General features: G+C 44.7%; 4 protein-coding genes across 4 annotated transcripts; 1 reads left to right on the plus strand and 3 right to left on the minus strand.

Moving 5' to 3' along the window:
- Nucleotides 1–59: 59 nt before the first annotated feature.
- Nucleotides 60–1390, minus strand: JR316_0009068 (Arabinogalactan endo-beta-1,4-galactanase; the record flags this gene model as incomplete). Its single annotated transcript, XM_047894777.1, has 6 exons — nucleotides 60–128; nucleotides 181–390; nucleotides 463–786; nucleotides 842–902; nucleotides 952–1027; nucleotides 1075–1390. 6 exons carry the CDS (start codon nucleotides 1388–1390, stop codon nucleotides 60–62), a joined length of 1056 nt encoding a protein of 351 aa, XP_047746236.1.
- Nucleotides 1391–4467: 3077 nt separating this feature from the next.
- On the plus strand, nucleotides 4468–7947 carry JR316_0009069 (Nuclear pore complex protein Nup98-Nup96; the record flags this gene model as incomplete). Its single annotated transcript, XM_047894778.1, has 8 exons — nucleotides 4468–5106; nucleotides 5166–5374; nucleotides 5434–5972; nucleotides 6035–7016; nucleotides 7077–7194; nucleotides 7250–7462; nucleotides 7525–7791; nucleotides 7843–7947. The coding sequence occupies 8 exons, from the start codon at nucleotides 4468–4470 to the stop codon at nucleotides 7945–7947; spliced, it is 3072 nt and encodes a 1023-aa protein (XP_047746237.1).
- A 4558-nt stretch (nucleotides 7948–12505) lies between these two features.
- JR316_0009070 (putative glycosidase C21B10.07) lies at nucleotides 12506–14099 on the minus strand (the record flags this gene model as incomplete). Its single annotated transcript, XM_047894779.1, has 11 exons — nucleotides 12506–12585; nucleotides 12637–12693; nucleotides 12811–12889; nucleotides 12950–13064; nucleotides 13121–13234; nucleotides 13290–13326; nucleotides 13388–13457; nucleotides 13527–13572; nucleotides 13630–13662; nucleotides 13722–13886; nucleotides 13951–14099. The coding sequence occupies 11 exons, from the start codon at nucleotides 14097–14099 to the stop codon at nucleotides 12506–12508; spliced, it is 945 nt and encodes a 314-aa protein (XP_047746238.1).
- Nucleotides 14100–16046: 1947 nt separating this feature from the next.
- On the minus strand, nucleotides 16047–16776 carry JR316_0009071 (uncharacterized protein; the record flags this gene model as incomplete). The annotated part of the gene is made up of 3 exons (XM_047894780.1): nucleotides 16047–16208; nucleotides 16273–16336; nucleotides 16400–16776. 3 exons carry the CDS (start codon nucleotides 16774–16776, stop codon nucleotides 16047–16049), a joined length of 603 nt encoding a protein of 200 aa, XP_047746239.1.
- Nucleotides 16777–17595: the final 819 nt, after the last annotated feature.

Consider the following 17595-nt stretch of genomic DNA (forward strand, 5'->3'; position numbering starts at 1 on the left):
ATCGACATCGAAACATCTCTTTTTGAACTTGGAATATTTCAACGCCAAGGGAGGCGTGGTTACATGGAAGACGAGAACATTGATATACTACTACGTGTGTTGCCAGAGCTATCAACAAGCAGTGTATCCTGATTCTGAGTTAGTATATGGCAACTCAATACGATTCCTGACACGACGTACAGCGCAGCTTGATCCCAAGTTGGCGTTTCCAATCCAACCAGGTTCCCAATAGACAATTCCAAGTCCATGACCTCCCGACAATCCAGAAAGAACGTTCCTGATATCTGCTACCCATGTGGATTGACCTGCAGCAGAGACCGGTACCGAGGGCTCGCTTAAAGCTACTCCCGGGCATGAGGTAGGCCAATCTGTTTCAACGACCATCACATCCTAGATAGGGAAGTGAATTAAGCATACAGTTTGATCTCAATTCGGCGGTAATGACATATAACTTAAGCTTACCTTTCCGTATTTGTTTATGATGTTTTGAAGGCTCGATTTAAGGTTGTTCAGCGTTGCTCCTGTTCCGTAAAATGGGTAGAAGGAGAAGCCCATGACATCCACGTCCGAGGTAGATAATTTTCCTGGGAGAAATATTTGAGAATAAAAAGAGGAGATGCTTGATGAATCCCATCCATTGGCAAGGTGGATCATAATTTTGGTTGAAGAGGACGCCGCACGTACTCCACTAGCAGCTGAGTGGAGAAGCTCAGAAAGCCCAGCATATCCGTTGACTGAGATTTGGCCAATAGGCCATAAAATTCCGCTGTTGATCTCATTTCCAATCTAGAAGGTTGTGTTAATTTTACACGGATAGGGTTTGGCAAGATTGAGTTCTTACTTCAATGAATTTGATAGGAGTCCCTTGTGCCGAGAATGAGTTAACGAGATTCATTGTGTACCTAAAGGTTACGTCGGTGGAAGTCAACAGAACGGATAAAAAAAACGCACGTGTATATCTGAGTGTTCAAACTGTTGAGGTCTTTGGGCCACGAACTTGGAATTGCTTGTTTTCCGGGATCGGCCCCTACACATTCATCAGAAAATTTTATTGTTAAATAACGGAGGTTTCACAAGTATCGCTGTAGTGAAGGTCAACAAAGATTTCCATTCCAGCAGCGACAGCACGTTTAGCCAAAGCCAAACCATAGTTCAGACTGTAGTCGGCATCGTTGGTGCTAGTCCAAATTCTGATACGAGCCAGGTTTACTCCATGGTTATGAAGGATTGTTTCAAATTTAGCTCCCTGGGCGGAGCTAGAGTCCTTGTAGACGATCCCGGACTTTTCAAGGTTAACAAGAGAGCTGAAATCCGCGCCATGGTACTGAAGGGCCCGGCCTAAATGGTTAAACGTGAAGAGGGCAGTAAACAGAGTTACAATAAACCGCATCGTGGTTTACAGAGCCTGGATGACACCGAAAGATGCTTTATAGCTTTCCTCATTTACTCCATCTCGAAGTTCGAACTGCAAGTAGTCAAGGACTTCGGAGGAAAAGTACGGCGACGGCATTATGGAACCGTACAATCGTGCATGTGATACGAATAGGTAGTCACCAGCATCATGCTTCTGCGCGTTATTCCGGTCATAGACAAGAGGAATAGCCAGCTCATGGTCAATAGGATATGAATCGACAAAACATCGGGACGCGATAATGCCTAATAATACCTATTAGAACTATTTCGCGGAACGACCGTTCAAAGGATAAAGTACCTGTGGTCGTTATCTGTCCATGTAGGGCAAACCGGCCTCCCCATTGCCAAAAATGAGCTATGGGGCGGGTGATTGAGAACAGGAGTCATAACACATCCTAGGTGGCATCATGAACACAGGAAGATACTACGAGGGAGAAAAAAGGATTGAATCCCATGACCGAGAATATTCCCCAAATAACGGCAGAGACAAAAAGTCATGCTGACAGCGGAATACGTTGGTTGATTATGAGGAGTCATGAGTGCAGTGCCATAGGATTTTAATTATAGCATTAGACCCGACTATCCTGGGTGGATGGTCCCGACGTTAAAACTCAGGGCAACCATGGAAAAAAAATAGTACGTACATGGACCTATTTGGTTTGCCTCGCACTAGATTTGCCCTGATGCTCATGTCTTCTAACTCAAGCGGTTGTACTTTTTCACATAGTAGAATGCTACCGATCAGGGATAATGAAGCCTTACAGAGTTAGGGGACCGGTGCTGTCAGCTCAAGCCATGCTGGTCACTGTATGGGTCGAAGTTGCCATTGAGCAGAACAGGTCACGACGTAGTGGGCAAAGTCGGCGGCTTACGCGGCAAGATCCATATTACAAGTTAAAATTACTGTCTTGGCTACAAACCACAACATGCTTCGACAATCCATACTAACGGGACCTTCCCAAGGGCAATTACCAGCACACAAATACTGTGTAGCCAGTGTAGGCCCACAAATGTTGATTACGCAAACCAATTTCGGCAGAGACAATGCTGACCTCGAAATCAATGACCCCGAATCGCCTAGATTGCTTTATCATCTTCTTTCCCAATGCTCATTCCCCCGTTAAGTACCCACTCATCCTTCTATTTTCTCAAGCAATCATTACTTTAACTACAGCATAGCATGTCAACTTTATCAGCAGTACGAAATACTTGTGCAACCTAATAGTAATCATTCGGTGTGCCTGCGAATTGACTTACCTGATTTATTCTTTCTTCGCGGCCTTCTTGGACATCGAGAAAGCAAAGGACCGAACACGACCTCAGATTTCTCCATTATCCGCCGATCAGAATAGGCAGCCACTCAGGGAAGTTGACAGTGCAAAACTTATCTGGGATTTGATACGCCTCTGTAACATAAGTCACAGCTTGGAAGCGTATAAAAAGGCCTGCGGCTGGAATCAAGGGTCCGGACTCTGTTCTTCTTCCCGTGTCGACCATATTCTCGATCTTTCGCAGCTTGATTGGCGTTTGGACATATTATTCCTAATTACCGATGTCAAATCCTGCGTCTAACTCCACAAGGACGGAGCCAAATTCCCATCCACTGGGAAAGGTAAGAAATGATCTTTCTCATTCTCATTTAATTTAAGGAATAAAAAGCGACGCGCTAACGATGAAACCTGTTGTCTGTCTCTAGTCTATAACGTCCACTAAAGATACGGAAATCCCTCATTCGCGTGAACCCACAGTGTCCCCAACTGGAAGGTAAGTGTAACTCTGATGTGGCATTAGTCGCAGACCTCAAATCTGACCACTCGATTTGAAACCCTTCCTCGTACATTAGTGATCACCTTATGATGATGGAAACTTCTCTTACCGACTCTTCTGATCCGTGAGTTTCTTCTATTGTTCACTGCGCATTTCTTATATACTAAAAGATTTTCAATAAAATTCCAAGTAATCAACTAAAGTAGGAGAATCTATGACCTGATACGTATTCTCAAAGGCTTAAACTGACCTTTATTAAGTCCACGGGAGCTAGAAAATAATAAGGATCATTTAACGGACTACACTTTCTCGTAAGCGCTGTGGACTATTTATCTTGGTAACACTGGATTAATAATCAATATGATTACTTCATTGTAGACTGTAAGTCCGGAAACAGGGATTCGTAGCACTTCGAGCATCGACTGAATATATCAATTTTACCAGGCCTCCTCCTCCTAGACGGAAATCCGGAATGTTAGAGACTTACACTGTTATTCGTTGTCAATCAGTTAAACTTACTATGCAAAATTTCTATAGACTGATCACCGAACCCATTGACAACGATGCTAGTATTACATTGCCTTCTCAAGTCTTCGTTAAGACACATGCTAGAACAAATACCTTTGGCCGCCCCTTGCTTGAGGGTATAGCCCAATTTGTCTGTAAAAATGATTTTTGCTAAAAGAAGTTTTAGGATTATTGGGAGATGTGCGAAATCGCCGAACTTCACCAAGTCTGCTGGCATCTTCAGACCTGTCTTCCCAAGACCGCCAGGAATCAAACGAAAAATAATGGTATTAGAAAAATGTCTAGAAATAATCGACCCGCATCGCTCTCGTTAATGTAGCCCCTTCGCAAAGTCCTTATTATTATCTTGTTTACTGGGTAAACAAAATTTCCACAACGAGGAGTAAACTTTACTCCTCGTTGTGGAAATTTTCTTGCACACGTACGTTATAACTGTATTCGATATACCCACTCGCATTGTAGTCCAAAACACTGGCCCAAGGGTCCTGTCCAAGTGATGTCGGAAATCAAAATTTAATGGCATTTCATGAAATGCGTAGGTCAAATCGAATAATTCTCGTTGAACGATTGAACAGTCAGAAGCGATCTGAGTAGCCAGGTTCCAAGAAATGTTTAGAATTTGTGTGGCTGTGCCTATGCTTGGTCCTAATTGGCTTCGTCGCTTTTACCGTTCGGGAACAACAACGCAGTTGGTCTGCCAAAGCCACAAGGCCTTCAACTTAGGCCATATACCTCGGTCAACTTTATTTGTCAATTGCCATGGCACGCTTTAGGGCCTTCAGCAGCGACACGAGTAGCAGCGAAGACGAACCAGAAACGCGCAAAGTCCCAATTGAATCACCTACCAAATCAACACATAAAGCTCCAGACGGATCTGACGACGATGACAACGAGTCGGAGAAAGAGAACGAGAGCGGGAATGAACAGGCCTCAAGTTCTGGCGGCTCGTCATCGGAGATGCACGAGGACGAACTGGACTCGTCTCCAATACGGAAGCGGGGGAAATCTAAAGCGAAAGACCGAAACGCGCTAGTTCAGGACGAAGACGGAGAAGTACGATATGCGCATGAAGTCAACTCACGCGTTTCTACACACGGCACACCGTCAAAGTCGCCTCCTGCTAGGCCACGTCAACCAAAGCGCGGAGATCCCACCATAATACCATGGGCTCAGCATGTTGGTGTCGATCCGCAAAGGATGCATGTTATGCAAAGTGCCCTCTTTCGTACACCAGAAGACGCTGTGGCGCTGAGGGCACTCAAAAGCAAAAGAAACCAACCTCCTCAGCGCACGTCAGCCAAGGCTCTTAACTTAGGTTCGAATGATAACGATAGAGCTCTGAACAGGAAGCATAGCAGAGATGAGGAAGGTGATGGTCTGAGACCAGACTCTCGCGAGGTAGGAAGAGAAGAGTTTTCTACAACATCTACCTCAGATATTGATTTCTGGCTGTGCAGAGACTCTCATTTGCTCAACAAGTCGAAACACCAACGTTCCGCCCATCAAGAAAATACGCGCGTGTTGGCTTTACATCATCTATTGCTTATGGAAATGAAGGTGCCCGTTTCGACGCTGGCCTTGCTATGGGTAGTTCTTTCCGAGTAGGTTGGGGTCCTGCTGGGCAACTTGTGCACGTTGGAAGTATATGCAGTCCCATGTCGATAACGTGAGTATTCTATTGAAAGTAGATCTTTTGGTCGATTCTCACAGCACAATTTTGCAAAGTCATACATCCTCGAACACATCTACCATCACGATTACCAAAACTTTACCAACACTTATTTCATCGCGGCCTGATTCCAGTACATTGCCCTCTCAACCAAGCGTACCTGCCCTTGCCACCAAGCTCCTTCAACATCACCTAACGCACACTACCATCTCCCCAGACGAGTCGGGCGCTCCCTGCGCAATACCCACTTCCTCCACACTTTCTGCATCCACATCAACGAGATCGCGTACGCATGCCCCTGCGGCCTCTCCCGACCCCCTAAATTTTTCATCTTTTGCCTCGCTCTTTCCTACTAATGACACCACGAGTCCCGCTCCCATCTTTCGTCTGGGCAGTGCACTTTTCGACCCAATTGATCTGCAATTAGGTCGATCCAAGAAAAATAGCGGCATCATTAGTCCATCTGCAATCACCCCCGACCTCCGGAACCGAGTTTTAGTACTCAGAAGAAAAAACGCCTTGAGCAAATGGCTGAAAGATGTTGTCAAACCTGGCGTTGATGCCGATTTGCGGATGCAAACAAACGGGTCAAATGGTAACTGGGCTTGATTTTGGTTTATTGTTCACAATTTTTGATATTAAGGTCTCATCATTTAGCATCATATACTCCAGCTGATGCTGCGTTTACCCATCTTACTGGCCACCAAATCAACGAAGCCTGTACGACAGCTGCCGACGGAGGATATTTTAAATTGGCGACGCTTCTGAGCCAGGCTGGAGGCGATGATCTTTTCAAAGAGGATATTCTTTCACAGATCGATATATGGAAGAGGGAAAAATTGGTACCAGGGTCGACGGCTACCAGTAATGGAGGTGTTGGACTTGTCAGCCGAGGAATTTGGAAGATATACAATCTTCTCGGAGGAGTGATACACCAAGGAGAGACAGATGGTAGTCAAAGCGAAGATGTTTGCACTGGACTGGACTGGAAGCGAGTCTTTGGTCTCTTTCTGTGGTATGGTACGAGTGTGAACGCATCAATAGCAGATGTCGTTCATGCTTATGAAAACATTCTTCTCCAAATCTCCAATGGCCCTTCGACTATCGCCAAACCTATACCAAAATGGGCAGCAAGCCTTGCCAAGCAAGGATTACCTTTGCCGCTAGGATCTGCGCGCTCGAGTCTCTTTTCAGGTTCGTCTTCCAGTGCCACCGACAACCTGCCAGAAGATCCTCTATACGTCCTCATCAAGCTTTTTTCTAATCCGGCTTTATCGCTCTCGAAGGCTCTCAACCCACTCTCATTCACTCCTTCCGGTCTCGACTGGGGTATAGGCATGTGCTGGCATTTGTATATCATTCTGTCTCGCGTTATGAGGGTTCGAGATTTCTCTGATAGAACTGATCTTGCTCGTACACAACAAAAAGGGCAAAAAGGCAAGAGTGCTCTTTCCAATGGAAGAAGCCATGTAGACAGTAGCGACGGATCGACAAGGGATGATGACGATGACGACTTCCAACCAGAAGGACACAGTCCGTCTGCGGACCTATTGACCAGTGCCTATGCCTTTGAACTAGAAAGTTGGGGATTGGTTCAAGAGGCGTCGTTTGTCCTGCTACATCTTGAAGGAAGCGTCGGGTATGTTTCATACGTATCTCCTTTTGTAAATTATACTGATGATGTTGGCGTTTGACATAGACGAGAAAAAGCGATCAAAGATCTCCTAGCCCGTTCTGCTCCCAAACTTGACGATTGGATGACACGCGCCCTAGTTGGAAGCTTGAAGTTGCCTATGACCTGGGTCGACGAAGCAAAGGTGAATTATTTTTCCAATGGCCAAAATGCCTATATGACTAATTTCGTACCATCAGGCCATGTATGAATACGATAGCGGAAAATTCTATTCGGCATACGAATTCTATATCTCTGCGGAATGCTATAATACGGCCCATGACCTTGCTCTACTAGAACTCGCTCCCGACGCCATCATTAGGAAAGATTGGGAACTCTTGGGTCGCCTGTTCTCCCCTTTCAACAGTGCCGGAAGGAGGGACAAGATTGATGGCTGGTTCGTGAAGGGCCAGGTAGGTTTCCCTATGATTTGTTTTCTGTTTTTGAAAAGTAACAATCATTATTCCTTCCGTAGGTTCTCCTCGACTACGTAGAAATCATGACCAAGCTACCCAAACTGTTAGACGAAGTCGCTTCTGAAAATGAGGAGAGAGCCACTGTTCCAGACGCAGCGCAGGCCGCGGATATTGACCGTCTGTCGAAACGCGCTCCAAAGATAATCGCGCTCCTGCCTGATATCTTCCACCGAAGTCGCACTGTTGATCCTCGTCACGTGGCCACATTGGAAGAAATGTCGAAGGACCTGTTGAAACTCATAGAAAGGGCGGAGCCCATGCTTTTGGTCAGTTGCAATTTGATACAATTAATCTATCTTCCTGACATATACTTTAAGTCGCGCATTCAGGAGCCAACTCTCAACGTGCTAGATTCAGCCACCAAGATTGATCTTGTACGCGGAATTGGATATGCTCGATTTTTGCAAAGCATCGAAGCATAAAATATGGCAATGCACGATTGCATTCCTCTGCGATACTTGTAATATTCCTTCGTTGCATTCATGCTTCATATTTCGCTTTCGATTCTGAATCCTTACTATTTTTGTAAATAGCTGTACCCCCCGGATCTCCTTGAGTTCAACCGTAATGGTTATAGGTTCTATTTAATATGTATCAATCGTGCGGATTGTAGTGTATCCTTGGATCCGATATGCCATAAATAGAATCCTATCATGAGTACACACAGCGTGTGAAAGCTGTACTGTACGTCAAGTTCAATGTTCAAAGAGGCAGTACGCAAATGTTGAGGCGTTAAGGTTGTAAATATGCGCAGAATACAGAAGAAGGAAAGACGGGGCCTCTGACCATGTATCAAAAATACTTGATTGATTGAGCTGTAGAGTTATTTGATCGATTAAGGTTCAAAGTTCACATTTCGAACAAGAGTCATTCAGTAGTAAGGTAGTGTCTCTGCCAGTGTGATTTCTAGTAAGCGCCCAACCTTGCCCAAAATACCCTCAATTCCATTTCATCATTCCCGATGCACGATTTTGTACCCCAGAGCACCCAGGTGAGATGCTGCGGCGTGTCATTGCTCCGGCGGACATGGACGGCCCTGCATCAGAAGTACATCCGCAGATTAAAGAACGAAGAACAGTATGCAAATGAGAAGTCGAAGAATCTACTTTGGGCACCTGTTGTTAACGAACGTAATGTCATGTCATAGTACTACTCGGTGTAGCAAGCTACTAGTAATACATGTGAGTGGGTAGGATAACAAGTGCATGAACGAGTATGCAGACACTGATTCCTACCGTATAGCTTGCATGGTCGTTGGTTTTGATATGAACGAGCAGAAACCCATTTCATCCCAAAAATGATACATCTACTTTACGAAGTTCTTTGGCAGCACCGTTTACTAGTATCAGGTCAGGACTCACGATTTCGTAAATGGACGTTATTCAAGAGTCACGAAGGATGGAAGATTAACGCAATTAGCACCTGTATATTTCTTTTTAATATCGGAGTCCTTAATGGTGATAGAGGCAACCAGGATTTGCAGGTGCCAGTGATTCGATACGTTGTATGCAGGCAGCAGCAATTTTATGAACAGTAATGTCGACGCTTTGTCTGATTTATATACAATTTATTGCTACAAGACGAAGTTGTGAATAGCGATTGGAGGATATGTGGACGATAGGCAAAGAGGTAGAAGCAGAAAGTAATAAATGTAAGCTACATCCAAATGCAATAGATACTACACTACAGGAACCTTATGCTCAGAGGAAGGACGGGTATATATGGTGACTAGTAGGGATGAATAACTTCGTAATGTTATGAATTATCAAAATGCATGTATGAGAAAAGGGGGTATAAAGGAATGATGGTGGGTATATGTGATTGGTAAAAGAAATGGAAGTTGACCGATGAATAAATAATGATGTGTCGATTGTCGTAACTTCAATATTCTTGTCTTTCGCGCCGTAAAGATAATAAGCAAGTATTATCTGTCTCTGAAGAGACGATCAAGCCGGAGAACCAAGTGTGATTCACCAAGCAATCTACCCGTATGACACCTTTTGCACGACACGCGGCAGGGTCTGGCGCCATTTCACAGCGTCTTTCAAAAGCATCACTTATACGTGCTTTCTGCTTTTCTGAGAGAGCATTCCATTCTCCATGCGAAATTCTTCTCGTTAACTCGGAATGAATGGCCTCCAGCACGTCATTGATCGTGATTCCACTGACGCAAGATACATGGATAGGCCAAGGGTATGGAAACACCTCGCAGGTAATGTGTAGGTCTGAGAGTCGCGGAGTAGTTGCTGAGTGGGCGAGATCGAAGTGGGACAACGGATGCCATGGATCCGACGGGTAGCGTGCGTACTCTGGAGGTTCGCGTATATCCCACAGAATGGGTTGGGTTGAAAAGGAGTCCTGGTATTGCGAATGAGTGATAAGAGGGTGAGGATTGAAGTCAGACATTGTGGCAGGCAATGATGGAAAAATAGTAAAGGGCAGCGAACTATGGACTGCCTTTATATACTGTCGGGGTGCATATGTGGAGATGTCGGCGACAGTCATGTCCACGTCAAAGATTCGCCGACTCGGTGTGCCAAATGAGGCGCCTCTTGCCAGACAAGCGCCAATGTAATAGCCATTCGACAAGGCCCACACCGCTTTAATGATCGAGCAACGTTAATACTGCATCACCAGGGTTCTATATGGCGCATGCAGAGCAGAGAGTACCAGAGCATATCGCTATTTTGATTGTTAAGGGTATGGGTTGGGTAAGGGCATGACGCAAAAGCGAGAGCGCACCGCAACCGGGCGCACAGACTTTGTCGGTAATCGGTGCACCGCCTCGTGACCGAGAGTAGATGCATAGATGCTCCTGAACGAAAAACGTGTTCCCGACGACAGCGCTGAATGATAAGACGCCTCTAGAATGGAAGTGGGCCACACAGTAAGTTGTACATGTAATTGTATGACTCTTGCATCTGAGTCTCCACGCACAATACACTGCGGGTTCATGATGGCTAAATATGTTTAAACCACCCGTGCTGATTGCATTCCAAATGTCAATGAACAAAGTAAGCTCATAAATATTAATGTCGTAGAAGAGAATGCAGGCTATACCACATTTTCACAAGTAGATCTTGGAGGTGCAAAAAGGATGAAGCAAGTCGTTGGCATGGATGTTTGTGGTTGGTAAAAACACTCATCCGGCAAAACCCGCGGTTTACCGATCATAGGTGTGGGTATGTTATCTGCCATGTTATCTGCCCGGCAGAATCCGAGCTTACTCTTTTCACAGTTTTCACTATAAAACCTTGGATGAACTGCAATAAAAAAATGTATTCAAGTATGTAAAGAATGTATATACACATAAGTGCCTTTAAAATTTGAGTAAGTGCTGTCGAATCAGTAGAATACGTATGAATGTTATCTGCCACCCCCAATGTTATCTGCCAGCCGAGGTGCCGCAACACAGCCACATTTGCGCACTTCCGTATTCAATTCACGCTCGACGGCCATCTTGGTTTGATTTTTTGAGGCTCTTTGAGTGATATTCTAGATCATATATAAAGTAAATAATACCCAGGTAAAAAGTATCATATAAATTTAGAGTACAGACAAAGTAAAAGGTACATGTTTACATGGACTATTTCTCGGACGCGCGTCAGCGCGAAATTTTTTGAAAATTTGCCTTTCGTTTCACACGGTATTTCATAAATTTTGTGTTTGTGACAAGCTATACATATTGTCAAGCACTTTCATGTCATTTCTCTTCAAAAATTTGACAAAAATAAAGCATCGTGAGTCTCTCTCTTTTTATCTCCATTTTTTGATCATTTCCCGTTTGGGACACCCACACCTATGAACGGAAAACCGCAATGTTTGCACATGGATTGATCGTGCACGTGAATTAACGTCATATGCAGGACGTAATAACGTCTTTGGATTCGCACCCATAACCAACTCAAGATCGATCGTAACCTTCACTAAACCGAGCCATTGACTGGGATCAGTTAGCCTAGTAATTAGAGAAAATGCATTCGTACCTAGTCATAAATATACTAATAGTAAGAATTAAATTTGCCTATTTTAGCACGGTGCTAAACTCCTTCAGTGACTTCACAGAAAGGACTTTCATAACGGTATGCGCCGGTAGATACTTCATTACAGGGTCATCTATGATCCGTCTCGAAGTGATACTCAGAGGCAACGGAACTTTGGCGTCAGTCCGGACACACAGTGGAAGCCAATTCGAATAACTTCTGCACCATGTTGTAACTTAAATAAGTGATGCCCTCCATATACTCATTCCCAGTATATCACTTTGAGAGAAACCGTCAGCTTGCTTCAGCCTCGAGATAGCATGGCATGGTGCGGTAGTCATATAGCAATAAATTGAGGTAGAGAGTTCAAATCTTTTTCCTACTTGCCTTAAAGTCGCTTACTTTGATATTGATTCCTAATTGTGGCCCAACAAAAATACACCACTGCTATGAAGATACTTACTCGGTGCCTTATAAGCTCAAGACGATGCTGAACTCCCAGCCAATCGCCCCCTGGCCCCTGAGTGCTACAGATCGGAGGATCTATTATAGGATGTAGGCATCATGCTGAAGTGCAACAGCCGGGAAGTGATTTACATCAAGTGGACACATCGACGGTCCGGAGCGCGCTAAAGAGATAGTGCCTTATTCCTCCTGTTGTCAATACATCTCACATCTCTGTGATTTGATAAAAGGTAGGTCGGGTCGGAGAACAAATGATCCCAAAATTTCCCTCATTCAATAAGTGCTTCATCTCGCTCCAATTTCCGTGGTAATGCAACAGCTTGTATAACAGTGGTAACAAACAAACTAGATTGTATACATTGATGTGAAGGGCTTTATGTTCCTTCAACTCCCAAAAATAAAAAGACGTTATAAATCATGATTGGTGACGAGCGACAACAAGCGGCGCAATGAGGACGAATGATCTTAAATGTGGTTAGCACCTGGCTTTCCATAACGGTATAATAAGTTAATCATGATCAGAGTCGTAGCCTTAAGTATAGATCTTGAGCCAAGCGAAATCGAAGTAAGCGTTAGTAAACGCTGAAGGATTGTTGTTGACAAAGTCTAAACCTGACCGTCAGTCTCTAATCATATAAGGACAGAATGGACAGTGTGACGCACCGACACAAGTAGAAGGACATCCAGAGTTCCCGTAAACCGCGCCCGCCCAGTCACCGCCTTGATAAAATCATGTAAGACCGGTAACTTTACCATACACTATTAAACACTCACAGAATGTCACTGAGGTAAAAACCTTGATCAATAAGCCCAAATATTGAAGACAATATTACTTACAATCGAAAATGATGTTGTGAGGACCAAATTTCTCAGAGATAGAACAGCTGGTGCTTGGGAAGAAAGCTCGGGGAGTACCCTTATTGCAAGGACAACGTAATGAGAGAGGCGAGCGTATTCTGAGACAGGGGTCACTCACCCAGTTATCAGTGTCCACTGTGGTGGAGCCGCTTGAAACGTCCGAAGGAATACCTCCAGCATTTCTGGCCCAGAACCAGACCTTGATGAAAGAATTCGTACGCTCCACTGCATACCTGGAAATGGAAGCGATGAGTACCTACATCATCACTAACGCAGTCAATAAATTTACCATCCTCCCCCGTTCGAGTTGAAGGTCGGTCCATAGCTCCGTGAGTCATCGACCTTGACGCTGCAACCAGCATTGTTTGTATCTGCTGTATCGCAATCATCCCCGACGATCGATCTAAGAAATGATAAGCGACACAGGAAGGTTTCTGAAAGGCTTTGGTACTACTCACCCGGTTTGTGATCGAGAAGAAGGCATGGTACATCCTCCTGACAGTCAGAATGCGTGGCGTCAGATACACGTTGAGAGCTGATGCAGATAGTCATTCACCGTTGCCAGTGTGCAATGTCACTTGGTCAGGACCCTGGTCGTTGACTCCTTCCAGGATATCGATCTCCCCCTACAATAATTGTAGTTGAATATATTGATGGTCCATAGACGGCGGTCATTGAAAAGGTACTATAATTACCTGATTCGGCCAGTCAGCGCCTACCGTCCAAACAGCGGGCCACGTTCTATATACGGAGTTAGAAACAACGCTAATCATAAGACAGGGATAATTGAGTGCTTACCCGCACCCCTGAGGCATATGTCGAATGTTAAATCTAAAATTGGACGTTGATGTCAGCATATTTGGCGACATTGAACGTAGGAAACTACGGACACCATGACAGAGGTAGTGTACTGTTTGTTTGACATCATCCTGACAGAATTTCTGCCGGGACCATTTGGGTCCAATGTCTTCTTGAAGTCAGCACGCATAATGAAGGTGTTGCTAGACGTAAATGTGAGGTTCTGGCTGGCGGCGGTACCAGCGTCTACATAATTCCTGTATACCGCCCCAAACTAAATGTTTAATGATCGAGTACATGATACAAGTGGCTGACACTTACACACGACCGTGAGTGGGGTCCGATATTGCTTCCAGTGAAAAGGCATTGAGGAAGTCGGATCCGATATGGCTATCTGTCTGCGAGTACGTCGCGGCGAGAGCAGAGGCCGTGGTGTACGCCACAATGAATATCTTGAGAAGGGAAGACATTGGTAAACGACGAATGGATCTTAGCTGGTGCAAAAAATGTCGAGAGGCGCTATGGCAATGGGAGGAGGACCTCTGAGGACTAGAGAAAATTTTCGCCAGTATTTAAATACTTGAAAGAGTCCAGGCAGCTATCGCCTTTTCGGGTGGTAATTTTGTCTATCATGTCTATCCAAAGAACGGAAACGCCAATCCACAAGCTCCATTGTCAGTCTGGTCAGTCAGTCGGGTCAGCCACCCGAACCATGTGGGGAATCAATATGGTATAATCTAAAATAAGTCCATCTTTTAAATTTACCTTTGGTCATACCTTTGGAGCAATAGCGCAGAAGGCGTATATGGGAAATGAGGGCGAGAGGAGGCAAACTTGGCTCGTAGGTTCCGAGGGTAGCCCAATTGACATATCTATAATGAGGAATACACATACAGAGAGAGCCGTACCATTGTATTCATAACGAGTTACGCCGAACAGATTCAAGGATGTTCGCAAGAATAGTTCATTTGAAATGTGACCCAATACAATGCGATAACGCCACGGATGCACCGGGGATAGGACACATCCTATAAGGTGGTAGACCAAATTGTGAAGAGGGCAACGTAAATGTAATTTTTTGGACAAGACGATGGAGCTCCGGTGTGAGTGCAAGGAGGATCAATGTAGTCAGGCTTACACGGGTAGAAAATGGAAGAGCCTGCACAACTAAAGGTCCCACGACGCTGAAAGCACCCGAGCAAATTTGATCAAGACCTGAATAGAAATAGAGTTTTTAGTGGTGCATTTATGGGGAAGATTAGGAGGGTGTAGTTGCTCTGTTTGTTGAACCAAGGGTTTCATATTTTGTGTAGAGGATCAGAGTGTGGAGGCAGGGATGCAATTTTTGGGCCACACTGACAGTCATTCTAACGCTGTAAATCGAATACAGTCAAGTAGGCACATGTTATGAATAACTATTGATTCGAGACACGAAGAATATTCTCACCAATGGTTGTAGGTCAAGTTCCCCTTTATCCGACCGAAAAATTTCTCTTCAAGAAGGCAGCAAGTCACCAGATACGCCTCGTGCCCCAGTTCCGATGCAACCTGATACGGTGAAGTGAACAACATTGGGTCACGCACTGGTCTGAAGATACGATGCATGAAACAAGCCACAAATGAAAATTTCACCAAGACGAATTGACCATAAGACATGCCACGCGATGAGAGGGTATTATTAGAATATCAGGCGCATGAATACCCCCCAAGAAGCCTATCATGCAAATCAAGTTGGAGCTGCTCCGAAGAGCAGAGGAAAGCGAGAGGTTGAGTAATTTGCCAATGATTCGGCAGCGATTTATTTGTCTATGCTTGTCAGCATGTGGACTCGGCACTAACACGTGCCTGCCGGCGTACCTTGGCACTTGAACTTGAAAAAAAGTTTTCGGCAAGTTGCAGGGCGTTCAATGCGTATTGATGTTCGATACACGAAATTTTACGATAGGACTCTAGCTACCGCCACCTTTAAGAGTACTAGATCTATAGGACGAAACTAGACTATCATGGAGGTTGTGTGGAGGCCGTTGAAGGCCAATACATACTATGTGAGAATATTGAATCAAGGGGAAGCAGAAAAAAATAAAAAAAAAATGACGATATAAGTTGGATGTGAGGGTCGGCAATAAATATGCGATAAATAGATGAAAGCTCTATGGGTGGAAGAAGATAATTACATGCGGAACATGAGGTTTGTGGTCGTGGGATGGTCGTGCAAAATGCAGGGAGTCGAAACTAAAGCTACAGATAAATAATGAGAGAGAATAAATAATAATAGATATACGAAGATAAAGAGAGAAACATGTGCAAAGGAGAAATGAAATGCGAATGGTTATGATACAGAAAATGCAAGGACACTCTAATGTTAATGGTATAATGTCCAAAATCCAAGAGCGGTTCAGCCGACAGACAGGTGCCGTTCAGTCTATATTGCGTCCGCATTGGAGGAGGAGGGAAGCAGCGACAACAGAGTCGAGAAGACCTAGCTGGATAGCATCAGGCGTCATGTCGAGTGCTATGGCACCATTTGTTCTAGTTATCCTGGCCAGGAGTGTAGGGTTTCTCGGTCCTCCGGCGAATAACTAAAATACACACGATCCCGGCTCAACAAACGTAACGATGCAGAAAAAACCAGAATCCACTCACACTGATACTTTTATCACGTGGCGCCCAAGCGTATTGCATTCCTCTGACGGACATCGTTCGAGCACTAAAATGTCATAATCAATCGTTTAAGATTGCATGTCAATCACAGGACAAATGGTGTAACTACCTTTTATCAGCAGTCAACGCCAGCCACGCTCTAACGTATTGCTTGGTCAACAATCCACGAACTTCAATCATCGGATGGGACTGCCATTCGATGAGTGAGACGTTTTTGCCCTCCGAATTTTTGACAACAGTATAGCCCGGCATCTGATTATCGGTAACAATCCTATAGTAAACTTGGGCTTGAGGTCCGATCACGGTGCAATTAAGAATGTCGGGGCTGAAGTTCGTGAAGTAGAAAGTTTGGAAGGCAGACGAGTCGTTTGGATAGGGGAGAGCTCCGTATATGGAAGGAGTGGGTGCTGCGCCGTTCCAAGTCGAGCTTGCAGATTGGCCATTGCCCATCTCGCCCCAGCTGCCAAAAGGATGGTTGAAGTACATATTCTAGGCTATTAGAAATTTATAACGTGCTCTATAAGCAAGAATGGGAATCAAAACAGACGAAGAGGTGAGAGATTGAGAGACGAGAAAGGTAGGTGAACTAATGAAAAAACGTGCCCTTCTCTTCCGTTTATATGAGGAGAATGTTGACGCGTACTTGATGTATTTCAAAAGCATACTAGAAAAGGAAATTCAAGGGCTTCAAGGCCTTCAATGCCGTGTTTGGATAGTTCGGACCCTTAGGCTTGATGGAATAAAGGACATTGGAATGATGTCAGTACTTTGTTTCCGAGCTGTACTGAACAACTTGTCTACATAGAGTTGAAGCGGGTGGTAGCTTGGTTTGATTCACTTACAACGTACAGTTAGAAGTCGGCAAGGACCCATAATATCCAAGGAGGCGGTGTGTAACATCAAGTTTCATAGATCTGGCTGATCAAGATCTAATCTCAATATTCAATCCTGCCAAAATTTCGGTTCGCGTGAGATGATGAGCTAAGAGTAAATCATGGGTCATTACTGATTCCTGCTGACTGATACCTAACCGACAGGTCTCGTACTCCATCCATCCAACCGACTTTCAACAATTCGAGCTGGACACCCACAGCGACATACTATATACGGAAACGACGCGACATTTACGGAATAGTTCCGAAATGTAAGAGAACTTGCCAACCAGGTCAGTAAAAGCCGGCCAAGATCGAAGTGGGTACCTTGAGTCCTTGACCGTAGATAGAAGCTCAGGTAGGTACGCTATCTTTCCCGAGCTGAGAAAAGTCAATTCTTTGTACATCCGACCGCCACGTCCGGATTTGGAAC

This window comes from Psilocybe cubensis, chromosome 8 (genome assembly GCF_017499595.1).
Source record: "Psilocybe cubensis strain MGC-MH-2018 chromosome 8, whole genome shotgun sequence".
Taxonomy (NCBI): Eukaryota; Fungi; Basidiomycota; class Agaricomycetes; order Agaricales; family Agrocybaceae; genus Psilocybe; species Psilocybe cubensis.